General features: G+C 44.6%; 1 protein-coding gene across 3 annotated transcripts in view; it reads right to left on the reverse strand.

The window, feature by feature from the left end:
* Nucleotides 1-374: 374 nt before the first annotated feature.
* The window catches only part of MRAS (muscle RAS oncogene homolog), a 43788-nt gene continuing 31275 nt past the window's right edge, over nucleotides 375-12887 (reverse strand). For all 3 annotated transcript variants that reach the window (XM_083431171.1, XM_083431173.1, XM_083431172.1), the window contains 4 exons: nucleotides 11741-11894; nucleotides 10509-10608; nucleotides 9135-9214; nucleotides 375-707 (listed from right to left, as the gene is read on the reverse strand). In XM_083431171.1, the coding sequence (XP_083287297.1) occupies nucleotides 608-707; nucleotides 9135-9214; nucleotides 10509-10608; nucleotides 11741-11894 (434 nt within the window). In that variant the 3' untranslated portion in view covers nucleotides 375-607. The remainder of the gene's footprint in view (nucleotides 708-9134; nucleotides 9215-10508; nucleotides 10609-11740; nucleotides 11895-12887) is intronic.

A 12887-nucleotide genomic window follows, 5' to 3' on the forward strand; every position in this document is an offset into this window, starting at 1 on the left:
TCATATGAAACTGCAGTTTGGCTGCATAGCCAAGTACTTCTGGGAGTGTACAGTGCAAGAACACACACACACACACACACACACACACACACCCCTGCTGTTTCTTCCTCCCTCCACACTTGCTGAGTAAGGAAGTTCTGACTGCCAGTCACCTCCCCCCACCCCAAACAACTGTACAAAATGGAATCATTCATGACTGTATAGAAACGGGCTGTGCCCAGAAATGTGTGCAAGTATAACCGAGAACACTGTGTCTCCATTACAAAACAAAAGATTGCCGAGATGGTGAATGTTCACAAATACTCCCAAGTCCTAGTAGTTTGCCCCCTGCTTTGGGGGCGCTTTCTTTTCTTCCTTTTCCTTTTTTTTAAAAAATAAAACCACCCTGTGCCATTTGTCAAGCAGCCTTTTGGCTGAGCTTCAAAAATGCCTTTGAGGTTCTGCTCCCCGTCGAGTCCTTCTGTACAAGGATTGCCGTTCTCGAAACATTACGTTGCAGTTAGGTGGCACTGGGCTTCAAGGCTGGATTCTTCCCCCCTGCTTCCTCCTTTTGAGTTTCAAATTAGGTTCAAGTTGGAATGGATTGAGAGAAAGATGGGAGAGACAGTCACAAAATCACACACTGCAGTTTGTGGGAGCTGGGTGCTCGGTCCCCACGCCACTTGGTCTTCCTCTTCTTCTTCTGACTTTTCTCTGGGACCTGTTGCCTGGACAGAAAAGAAAAGAAACAGGCTTTCAGGACATAAGGATTTATTTCCCAAAAAGTAACATGTGTTTGGATCTGTGCCATTGGCATAGCAATTGGGTGTGGGTTTAGATCAGTGAATTGTAAGTTTCTTTGAGTTTACAGTTCCTCAAAAAGACTCATTGGTCCTAATGATGATGATGATGATAAGAAGAAGAAGTGGTGAATGTAGAAAAAGATAAGCAACTCACAAATCCCTCCTGCTTCCCTGATCTCTCTTGAAGAAGGGTACATAGAGATCACATATGTAAAGAATACTTCCAACTCCCCACCCTAAGAATCCTGGGAATGGTAGTTTGCTAAAGATGCTGGGCGCTGTAGTTCTGTGAGATGTAAACTACAGCTTCCAGGGATTCTTTGTTTGAGGGGGCAGAATGTGCCTTGAATGCACTTTAGATGTATGGTGTGGTCACAGCCAAAGCTTCCCCCCCCCCCTTTTTCAAAAAGTGGTTGACAGGGTTTCACTACGCATACCTGCATGTGTGTGTACATTGAGTTAGGTCTTGAGCTTTCTGGGCTGGACTCATTTAACAGGGAATGCAAACAGTAGGGCTCCCACTAGTCCAATAGCACTTTCCTCCTCCTCCAAATCCACTATGGAGGGTCAGGAGTGTGAGTAATTGCAGTCAAACATAACTATGCGTAAGTGCGGTTAACATAGAGGAGCCTCTTCCTGGACACAACTAGGTCATGAACTTCCTCCATGAAGGAGGAAGTAAAGCTGCTTTTCTTCCTTTATTCTCTTTCTCTCTCTGTGCCATGTAATCAATCAAAGTTCAGACCACATGCTTGAAACTATATTGTGCATTTTGCACCCAAGAGCAATCTACTAGTGTTCTTCTTGCTGCAGCATGAAACAATGCTTGAATCAGACCTTTGGATTTAGTAAGTAAAGCTTTTAAACTTACTTAACAGGGTGTGGTGTGTTCATTGCTAGAGTGGTAGAGAGAGGGGGCAAGCATTTTAAGGAAGACTAAATGGGATATGCAAAATGGTTTGACGACCTATATTCCACACTATGCTGCGGGTTAATTCTAATAGTGTTTTTAACTATGCTGGGGGCTCCCTCCCACCAGAGAGTGTGCAAAGCCCTGTGTTTTGAATCTAGACTCCCAGGCAATTCAATTTGTTAATTACCCACACGTGGGTCAGATCTATTTTCCACCTCCACAAGGAGAACCCCCAGAACTGCACAGCGAGGGAGATATTTCCATCTGGCAAGCAGAAATGCTTGAGCTGATGGAATGATCATAAGAGTGTGAGGCTGAATTCTTTCCTCTGTCTCCAGCATTCCGAGGCCCTTGGAGCAAAGCAGACTTCCCTCCCTAACAGCTGGTACAGAGTTGTGCCCTGAAGGGAGAGCAGATTTTAATCATTATGCTAAGTACTCTACTAATTAGAGCCTGACTGAACTGGGGACCTTGCTGTGGCTAAATTCGCTCAGTGTAAAAAGTGGGCATGGCTTGCTCTGTGCACTTGGTCTCTTGAAAAAGAAAAAATTGTCATAGCATCTGCTTAATCCTTTGTATTTGAGCACCACCTTCTGACCCCAGCTATTTTGCTCTCCCTCTCCCAAGTAACAGAGATTGATTTCCTAGAGTGGAAAAAAAGAAGAAGAGGATGGTGGATCAATCCCTTCTTCCCCTTCACTGTTTCTCCACTAGATCTCACAACCTTCTGAAGTGGCTTTGGATTTTTATTTTAAAGTTGGTAGAAAGAGGCACATGACCTGTATGCAATAGTCACTGATGTCCAATGGAGGAGTTACCCTCTCAACAGCTTACTTGAACAGGACGCAGGTGGGGCAGAGCAGTGGTTCGGGTGGGGCTGCATGGACATACCAACAGAGCCAATCTGGCACTCGTGGCCTGCAGCTCTCCATTCAGGTAAGCTGCAGCTACGCTGGGGTCAGGAGTTATGGGGTTGCCATAGTTAAGCTGCACCACCCTTCCTGCTATTCTTTCAAAACCTGTTGTGAGCAGAGGTGTAAGAAACATGCAAGAAGCCAAGGAGAACAGCAACTCGCTCAGACTACTTTCATTTCCCTCAAAAACTATTCTCCAGTCTTGAACTTTGACAGCTGAGAAAATTCATGTCATAGAAAAGGTGTGTTCTTATAATAAAGGAGCTGGTAGTTTCATCTAGTGGCTGCAAGCCCACAGCATCTAATGTGGGGAGTTGAGAGATGGGCTCCTCTACCCAGCCCTAGGCTCAAGAACAAGAGACTTTGGCCCCAGGATGGGGAACCTGCAGGACACTGAATGTTGAACTTCCCTCATCCTTGAACACTGGGCTGGGGTTGATGGAAGTTCAACAGCCTCTGGAGGGCTACAGGTTTCCCTTCTTTGCTTCAACCATTCCAAGGATGCCCTCTGTTGCTGAGCCATACCAACCTCCATCCAGCTCAAGGGGGAACTTTGCCATTTCCTCCCATGGGACTTGGTACAAATCAGCGAATGCAGAAAGGTGCCAACGTAAGCATTTTCTGTATAGGATTTTGTTGAAAGGGCAGAACAAAATGTCACTATGGTGTGGCATGGCTGCGGCTCTGGTTCTGAAGTGCGTGTCATGTCGTTTAGGTGTAACACCAAGAGAAGCAGCATTTCTCAAGCTTTTCCCTTCCACTGAATCCTCCTTCTATCTCACATCCCTTCTCTGCCAGCCAGAAAAAGCCGGAAGAGTCTTGCAATGACTGAAAAGCTTGTATGCAGGAGAAGCAGAGTCTATGCTGCCTCCTCTGTGCAAAACTGGGGCTGGCAGGCGTACAGAGCCTCCATTCTAGCAGAGCTTCCTAGAGAACACAACTGCAAGGCAAGGCTGGGTTATCTTTCCTGGCTGAATGGGTCAGTGTGGCATAATGGACATATACAAATGCCAGATGTCCCATTCCAGTTAAAGGCTGACAGTTAATGAAGACAGGAAGGCAGCACAGAAATCCATTTTGAGATGGATTAATGCAGGGATTCCCAACAGGTCGATCACGATCTACTGGTAGATCCCTGGGAGGTTTTGGTTGGTCGTGGTCGATCGCTGGGTCCCTTTCCTTAGCGTAAAATAGAATTCTGCGGAACTGAAGATGGAGTTTACTCAGTGAGGCTGTTTGTTTCCCCAGCAATCTGTTGGTGAGGGGCTGTCCCCCTTTCTCCCTAAAAAAAGCTCAACATCTTTGCCCTGAACCCTCCAAAAGGGGGTAGATCACTTCTGTGAGTAGATCGCAGTCTCTTGGGAGTTCGCCACCCCTGGATTAATGGATAGGAAGACAGTTGAGGGAAAGGATCTTGCTTTATAGCTAATGCTACGTGGATGAATGAGGAGTGGGTCATGCACAACATAGGGTGCAAAGTGACTTTGCCAGCTTAGAGTTGAAGGCACTGCAAAACACAGCATTAAAAAGGAAAGGTTGCCCTTTTAAACTGCTCTGATGGGCAGCTAGGGAGACTGCCAGCTTCAGGGATATTCAAAGAAAGAGAGAGGCTTACAAATCAGCATTGCTTCACAGAAAGCAAAGAAATAAACAAAGAACAGCATCTCTCCTTATTACCTAAGTTTGCAACAGATCTTTCTATTTAAAACATACTTATTAGGAAGCATGTCCTATTGGACCTAATGGAACTTACTTCTTTGTCAACGTGTTTTTTCCTCACTGGATAAAATCAGCTCCCTGTCTTTAAGGACACAGCAGAGCATGTTTGTGACAGGTGCCACATCATCCCTATGAAATTCCAATTGAATGTGCAGAATTTCTTATGAGTCACAATGAAAATGAGGAAGATAATATTTATAGCATTTTATTTTCAGTGCAGAATGGAATTAATGGTCACCCACATTCTGATTCCATGCATCCGCATGACGTCATTCACATATGGGCTGGGAGGCTCCCAGTCCTTTTTTGCAGAAACATGGGCTGTATACACACTATACCTTTAAAGCTCATTTGAAGCACTTTCTGCCCTCCCCCCAAATTATAGGCCCTGTAGTTTACTGAGTTGCAACTCCTAGCAACCGTTCACAAACCACAATGACAATAATTCTTCGAGGTGGGGAGGACATGTGCGTTGAATAGTGTGTACGCAGCCCTTATGATGCCCAAGTTAAGCAAGTTAATGTTGTGCTGCTATAAAAATGGTTTGGCTTGCAACTGGTTAACTGCATGAGAAGAAAAGAATTGCAGTTTACTCTCAAGGCCTGAGAAATAAAATGTATAGGTGATCTTGAGTTGCCAGTGTGCAAAGAAACTGTCTGACACATAGTCACCTCTTTAGTAACTGTGTCTTGTGAGTTTGGTGTGTGTGTGTGTGTGTGTGGAGATAAGAGAACCCTAACCAGAAGGAAGACTTTTAGGTTAAAGCCCTCTGGAAAGCCTGTGAACAAAAGGGGTGTTAGTTAAAAAAAAAAAAAAAGGACAAAGGACAAAGAAATAGATTTCTTTAGAAGTAACTATCATTTTGAAGATAATTTCAAAGTATCGTTAAACATCTAACATGCAAACAAGCCTGTTATATGACATTCTAAACAAGTTTTAATAAATTGTTTGAATTTTAAATTAAAATTTAAAATTCTGGAGGGTAGGATTCAAACCAATGGCTTCAAGTTGCAAGAAAGGAGATTCAGACTAAACATTCGGAAAAACTTTCTGACGGTAAGAGCTGTTCAGCAGTGAAACAGACTCCCACGAGAGGTGGTGGACTCTCCTTCCTTGGAGGTTTTTAAGCAGAGGTTGGATGGCCACCTGTCAGGGATGCTTTAGTTGAGATTCCTGCATTGCAGGGGGTTGGACTAGATGACCATTGGGTCCCTTCCAACTCTAAAATTCTATGATTCTAAGTCTCCCAGTCTGTTGGGGTGCTTCCAGACTGTTACTAATTTTGGGTAGGATTCAAGCACATAGCAGAAATTCCTGTTGCAAAGTTACAGTTGACTGAGAAGTCTTGTGCAACATGCCTGCTTCCCCAGAATGTCAGACTTTTGGCAATAAAGAAAGTGTCGGGAAAATGCAGTGGAAATTGTGGGATAATACTTGCTCTGACGCAATGTCGTCTAATCTCCCTGCTAGCAAATCAAGCTGATCGCTCAATAAGCAGGTCCTCTGGAAGTGCCCTCAGTCCTGTGCCTAGACCCAGCTACTGTGTGTGGGTGTGCAGTGATATGTGAACGGGGGAGTATTTAGAATTTATTTAATGGTGGCAGCAGAATTCAAAGGAATAAGGTAAGCAGGTACCATCATTGTATAAGGGTTAAGTAGTGGGGACTCTACCTGTAAAAATACAAAGGTGGAATGGTAAAACAGGAAGGCTTTCAGTTCTGTATTAGACACAGAACACACACAGCATTGTAGCAAAATGGGGCAGAACTGTCACAGGTATTTTCATGCAAGGGGATCAAAAGCGATGCTTGCTTCAGGTATGGTTTACTATATGAATGTAAATCTGGCACTGATGGCATTCTCACTCACAAGTTAGGAATGGATGAATCTGTCCCTTTTGGTCTCTCTCAGTTTACCATTATTCCAGTTTTAAATTCAATCTTAATTTCTTTAGCAGTTTGCCATTTTTTTTCAAAGATTCTCATGAAAATGCATCATGGATCCATTCTCCACCAGATCAACTCCAACAGCAGAGATGCCCTAGAACAGGGGTCGGCAAACTAAGGCCCGAGAACCGGATCAGGCCCAGTTGCCTTCAGGATCTGGCTTGCAGACTGTCCGTGGGGATTCTGTTTGGGCTGCACCATTTCCCCCCTGCGCCATTTCCCCCCTCTCTCACACACACACCATGGTGGCGCCTCCTCCCTCCCTCCTCCTGGCTTCTCCCCGCCCTGCCTACAGGAGGAAGGGGGCTGGGTTGAGCTGGCTGGGCACCATTTTAAGCAGCCCCTCTCCGGAGCGGCCCCTTTCATGCCGCTCATCTTCCCACCGCCACCCTGGTGCTCCTGTGGGCAGTCCAGAGCTCTCCCTGCTGGCTGCGCGACAGTGATCTGGCCTCCGCTGCCGGTGGGAAAGCTCCGGACTGTAGGAAGGCCTCTGGAGACCTTCCCGCAGTCCAGAGCTCACTCCGCCACTGCTACAATTCAGCCTCCGCTGCTGGCGGGATGGCCCCCCAAAGTGCGGAAGAGGTGCCAGCAGCAGGAGGCCCAGCAGGCCGCAATGCAGCACCAAACCCAGGCAAGGACCCCCCCCCTTCCAAACAATGACGATCATCAGTGCAGGTAAGAAATTTTTTTAATTTTTATTTTTATCATCTACAATACTGGCCTGCCTGGTGCTCTTGCATGGAATGTATCCTTTTAAAATGCACCTGTGGGTTATTTGGGGGGGTCTGCCTGGTGTGCATAGTAATTCATTCATTCCCCCTCCCAAAATAGTCCAGCCCCCCACAAGGTCTTAGGGACAATGGACTGGCCCCCTGCTGAAAAAGTTTGCCGACCCCTAGAAGGCAATTAGCAAATGGAAAACCAGAGCAACCAGATGCTTCGCCATCCTTATGATGAAGATTCTTTGGGCAGAACCAGATGTTGCCCAATTTGCCACAGTGCCGTGCGTGCGCCTGTCCTTGACGCAAGATTTAAACAACGGGGGCTGCACCCGCTCAGCTCTGAGGGAGTCTTCTCAGTGCCAGCTTTACTAATGAGGAAAATGATTTGAAAACAACATGGCACAATTCCAGCTTGCATCTGTCCTCCCAAAGCGACTTCTCCTTGCCACCCACTCCCTATTTCTGCTGCCAAAGGAGATGATCTAGGATGAGTGGGTAGTGGCACCTGCTTTCCTGAGAAACAGGCATAAATCAGCAGAAGATATGACTGCAAGGAAGAAGGAAGCGCCACGTATTCCTCCTTTTCTCTGCACTGCTTGGAAAAATGGCCATGATAATGGTAGCGTTTCTGTAGGCCTATATCCTCAGCTCAGTTGAGGCAGGGGGAGGAGAGAGGCATCACACAACATGTTTTCCAACTCTCTTGTACATGAAATATTGTAAAAGTGACCATTTCCATGGAAGCACATTTTCCAGGTGGAGTTATTTTTCAGCAGATTCATAGACATGCCAGGGCAGAGGTGTCACTGAGTTCAGTGGGCTTATACCCAGGTAAGCATTATAGTATTGCAGCTTTAGTAGGCAGGTTGTGTAGAAATTCAGCAAACAAACCACCTTGAAGAAAATCTGCAGCCGAACTGGAAATATAATCCCAGTTTAGACAGGACAGATTGATGGTTCATCCATTCCACCACTGTGGGTTCTCAACTTGAACTGGCAGTGCTTTTTCCACTCGATGGGCGAGTAAAACAACCCGGCAGCTAAATAAATGGACAAAGACATCCAGTGCTTTTGGACTTTTGCCAAAATAAGATATAGAGGAAAACCAGACACTGTAATCCAAGTAAGAGTAATGGAAACTTCCAAGCTAAGTGGCAAAGTTGAGAGGAGAGGCACATTAAGCCCATATTTTAGACTTTTGTTTACATAAAAGCCAACTGGACTTTTCCTAATTTTGCATGTGGCGGAATATGGGTTCATGTTACATTGGGCCACTGTTGCACATGAGATTCAATGGTTTAAAGCAGGTATATCCAGTTCTGAGGAGACTCTTCTATTCCAGAGAACCTTCTCTGGGGCTGTACTACCGAGCTGGTTTCTCGTTCCCCCAGCTAAGCACCCACACCCAGTCCAACAGCTTTCAGGCTAGATTGGAGCTAAGCACCTCTCGTCTTAGAAATGGACAATTACCCTGAGCTAGTGGTTCTAAGAAGGGTTCTGAGAAAACCTGGAGCTTATTTGAAACTTCTCTAGGGTTTCAGCATAAGAGAGTCCTCTTCCTTGAAAGGCACCTTGCCCACCATTACTGATCAGGGTGCAGCTGTAGAAGAATGTTCCAGGAGCACAGTAAGTTTGATTGGATGATACCCAATGAACACTGAGCATGGATCTTAGGACCTGCCCCCAAATTACCTAGCAGGTAATTTCCCCCCTCCCCCCCAGTTTTTAAAAAGAGGAAAGTTTGAAAGTCACCGCCGTAGACCATCTCAGAAGGCATTAACCTTCAAGGATCAGGTGATACAATGGCCTGAGCTGGAAGGGGCATGTTGAGCTTAGATGACATAATGTCATCAGAACTCAAGGCTGACCAAGCTCACAAGGGCCATTTGAGTTGATCATGTGGACCATCTGTGATAGAGAGATCAAATGGTTCCACAACTGATCTGGGATAAGTATTGTGCTACCAAGATGGTCATTTGTGTGCTGGAATACATATATGTAAACAGTGCATTATATTAAAAGTGGCATTTAGCAGTGAGATATGAACTAGCTCTTGCTTCTAGCCTGTGGATGATAGATTTATTAAACCCTTGCAAACCATGTCAGTATTTGGCCAACTCAACAGGATGATGGCTCACCTGATTACTCGAACAAGATCATGGAAGGCTTTGTCAACATTCAATGGGGGATCCTTTGCACTGGTTTCTATATATGGAATCTGGAAAATAAAGGCCCAGTAACTCTTAAATATGTATATTATTGGGGAAATGGTTTTATGTAATGATTCACGAGAAAGAAAACATTTGATTGCAAAGTAGGGATTCCATTATAACAAAGAAGGAAGGTGGCTTGTACCGAATATAGAGTTTCATTTTTATTTCCCCAATCTGCCTGAAGACAGTTTGAATAACTAGAAGCTCAGAAAGATTCAAGAGCTGTTCACAGATAGAGCTTGTCACACTGATACTTGATAATGAGGACAAGAAGAGGGTGGGTTACATGTTCCAGGGTTTCTTTTGCTACATTTTGTACACTATTCCATGGCAGAAAATGACTTGATAAAGGTACTCTCTAGTGGCATAGTTGCACTATAACCTTGCATCAGTTTTATACCAGTTTAACTGACATAGTCTCATGTAAAGAAACTTGGGAATGGGTAGTTTGGAGAGAGCTTTGCCGCCCCGCTCAAAATTACAGTTCCCAGAGTTTCCTGGGGAGAAGGAATGGCTGTCTGCAAAGTATATATGTACTTATAAGGAGATCCATATTATTATTACTACTTCATTTTTAAACCACACTTCATCCTGTAACATCCCGGTGTGGGTCACAACATAATCAAATAAAATACAGTAGCACATAGCAGAACAGAAGACCATGGGAAAGGGATATTCAAAAGCATTCATATGAAATATAGAAATTTGCTGCTGATGTAGCCCTAGCAATGATAGTATATTTTTTAGAATACATACAATGTATTTATAGTACAGTGGTACCTCTGGTTATGAACTTAATTCGTTCCGGAGGTCCGTTCTTAACCTGAAACCGTTCTTAACCTGAGGTACCACTTTAGCTAATGGGGCCTCCCACTGCTGTTGAGCTGTTGGCACGTGATTTCTGTTCTCATCCTGATGTAAAGTTCTTAACCTGAGGTACTACTTCCAGGTTAGCGGAGTCTGTAACCCGAAGTGTTTGTAACCTGAGGAGTTTGTAACCCGAGGTACCACTGTACCTTATTTTTTTAAAGCCACCTTGTGGAATTTTTTGGTGAAGGCACCATAGAAATTTCTGACAAATATATTCATATAGTCCAGAAAAGACATATACTTGGTGGGTTTGGTGTACAAATGGGCACATGTGCATGCAAACAGTCAACCTGGTCATACAAAATATAGTGGGTTTTTTGCTGATGGAAGTACAGACCTAGCATCCTATGTACTTCCAATAGGCCATAGGCTCTTACAGGCCATTGAATGGTCAAAGGAAACATCATGGAAAGAAACCAAAATACTTACATTGTGCTTTGCTGCCATTTCCTTTCCTTGCTCCCGGGTGATTTTTCGCAAATGCATTAAGTCTACTTTATTGGCCACCAGGATCATTGGAAAAGATTCCCTGGAAGAAGAGAATAAAGTACAAAAACTCGCTGCTTCTTGGGTGTCACATTATTTCTAGTATCTGAAGAAGACAGAAACCACGAACCAAAGCACTTGCTGCTTAATTGAAGAACAGAGCTTGATCAAATCATGAATGAATGCCGTAGTGATCTACCAAGGCTTTTCTTATCTTTTGCTTGTGCATTAAATAGCAAATGTTAATAGCAAATATACTTGCAGTGGACACCTAAAACCAGTCTAGAAATCTGAGCTTTGGCCTGGTTCACACATGCAAGGACACTGCTTAATTTCTCTTCTTGGTCATTGTCAGCAACTAGGAGTTGAATATGGACTGACTGCTCAGTTATAAATGTTATTTATTGATGACATTTATATACCGCTTAATTATTCAAATTCCAAGTGGTACACATAAAAACAATCCACAGAAAATAGGACAAGTCAGTGGACTAGATGCTGGGACGGCAATTTACATTCAAGGAGGAAATAGTTTCCATTCTTCCTCCCTGCACTTGCAGTCACCTGTAACCCCCAAAAGCGTATCTGGAGGGTGAGTAGGCACTCTTGAACAATGTGGGATGAGGCATGTGCCTGCTGGGAGACTGGAGAATTTGGATTCGAAGGCAACTTAAGGAAACTCACTGAAGGGAACATTTCTCTCCCTTGCTCCCTCCAGCATCTCTGCCACACCCCCCAAATGTACTTGTGTTCAATGTAACATGTAAACAAGCATACTTTACACACAGGCTGGCAAATTGAGGATGTCGCTTTCAAAGTTTTTATATCTGGGTATGGCAGGCTAGAGAGACCCAGGCTAGAGAGAATCTGGTTTTGAATGGCCACATCAGAAACACCAATGCTGTTCATTAAAAAATCTCCATAGGGCAGCATGCAGATATTTTAAATATTCTGGCAACATGCAGATATTTTAAATATAACTAATGGGTTAAAGGATGGGTCATAAAAATATAAAGTCATAAAAAATGTAGGAGGTAAGGATGCAAATCAATTCAATGTCCACTCAGTCGAGAGCCATACAAAAAAGTTAAGTCTCTTGAGGGAGGGCTCCGACATATTTACTCCTTAAAAGAATCCATGGGAGTTCAGAGTACTTGCAGCTCAAATGCACTCACCTGTCTTTGACTCGGAGGATAAGCTGGTGGAACCTGTCCACATGCTCGAAGCTGGCTTTATCTGTGACTGAGTAGACTATGAGGAATCCATCCCCCGTCCTCATGTATTGCTCCCTCATTGCGCTGAATTCTTCTTGGCCTGCCGTGTCCAGAACTTAGGGATGGCAAGGGAAAAGAGAAAGTAGAAGATGCTCAGTTGGCCAAATTGTGTGTCCATCCTGACTCTCCTGCCCTAAACATATCTGCTTGAGAGCTAAGCCTCCTTTGTACACGTTTCCAGGTCTATGCTGGAGGAAGGGAGGGGGGCTGTGCATGGCTAGCCCTGCCCCACCTCCAGCCCTCCCTACATCTGCACACTGACCAAGAAAGGTAAAAAGAGTTTAAGGGTGCATGCATGTAGGTGCTCCTTATGGCTATGCCCAGTTCAACATTTGGATGTTGGGAGGATGCAGCCAGGGCAGCGGGGTCCAGCTCTCCCCTACATGTGTTCAGTGCATGTGTGAAGTCAGCGCATGTGTGAAGTCAAAGAGGGTGGCAGATGTGCTTAGGATGGCAGCTGAAGTCTCCCAGATTATTAGTTTTAGCAATGATGAACACCCCATTGTAATCCAAGAACTAGACTGAAAGGGGGATTGAGCCTTGCAACAGTAAGATTCCCCACTGACTATCTTCTTCTCCCTTTGCATTACGGATGTACAGCCATACCTTGGAAGTTGAACGGAATCCGTTCCGGAAGTCTGTTCTACTTCCAAAACATTCGAAAACCAAATTGCAGCTCCTGCAGCCAATCAGAAGCTGCGGAAGCCCCGCCAGACGTTTGGGTTCCCAAAGAACGTTTGCAATCCGGAACAATCACTTCCGGGTTTGTGGCATTCGGAAGCCAAAACGTCCGAGTTCCAGGGTGTTTGACCACCAAGATACAACTGTATATATTAAAACTCAAACCCCAGCATTTGAGGACCAAGCTAGACAGGGCATTTTGTCACATCGTATGTTGTGTAACTGCATTTTGTTAAACACATAGGCAGCAAAGGAGTCCCTGGACCACAGAATAATCCATAGAGTCCAAGCCCAGGGCAGCTTGACATGGTATACTTTTGGCAGATGCACTGGTATATTTCTGAAAAATAAACTATGCTCAAACCCC

Source organism: Podarcis tiliguerta, assembly GCF_965153285.1.
Source record: "Podarcis tiliguerta genome assembly, chromosome: 1".
NCBI classification, from domain to species: domain Eukaryota; kingdom Metazoa; phylum Chordata; class Lepidosauria; order Squamata; family Lacertidae; genus Podarcis; species Podarcis tiliguerta.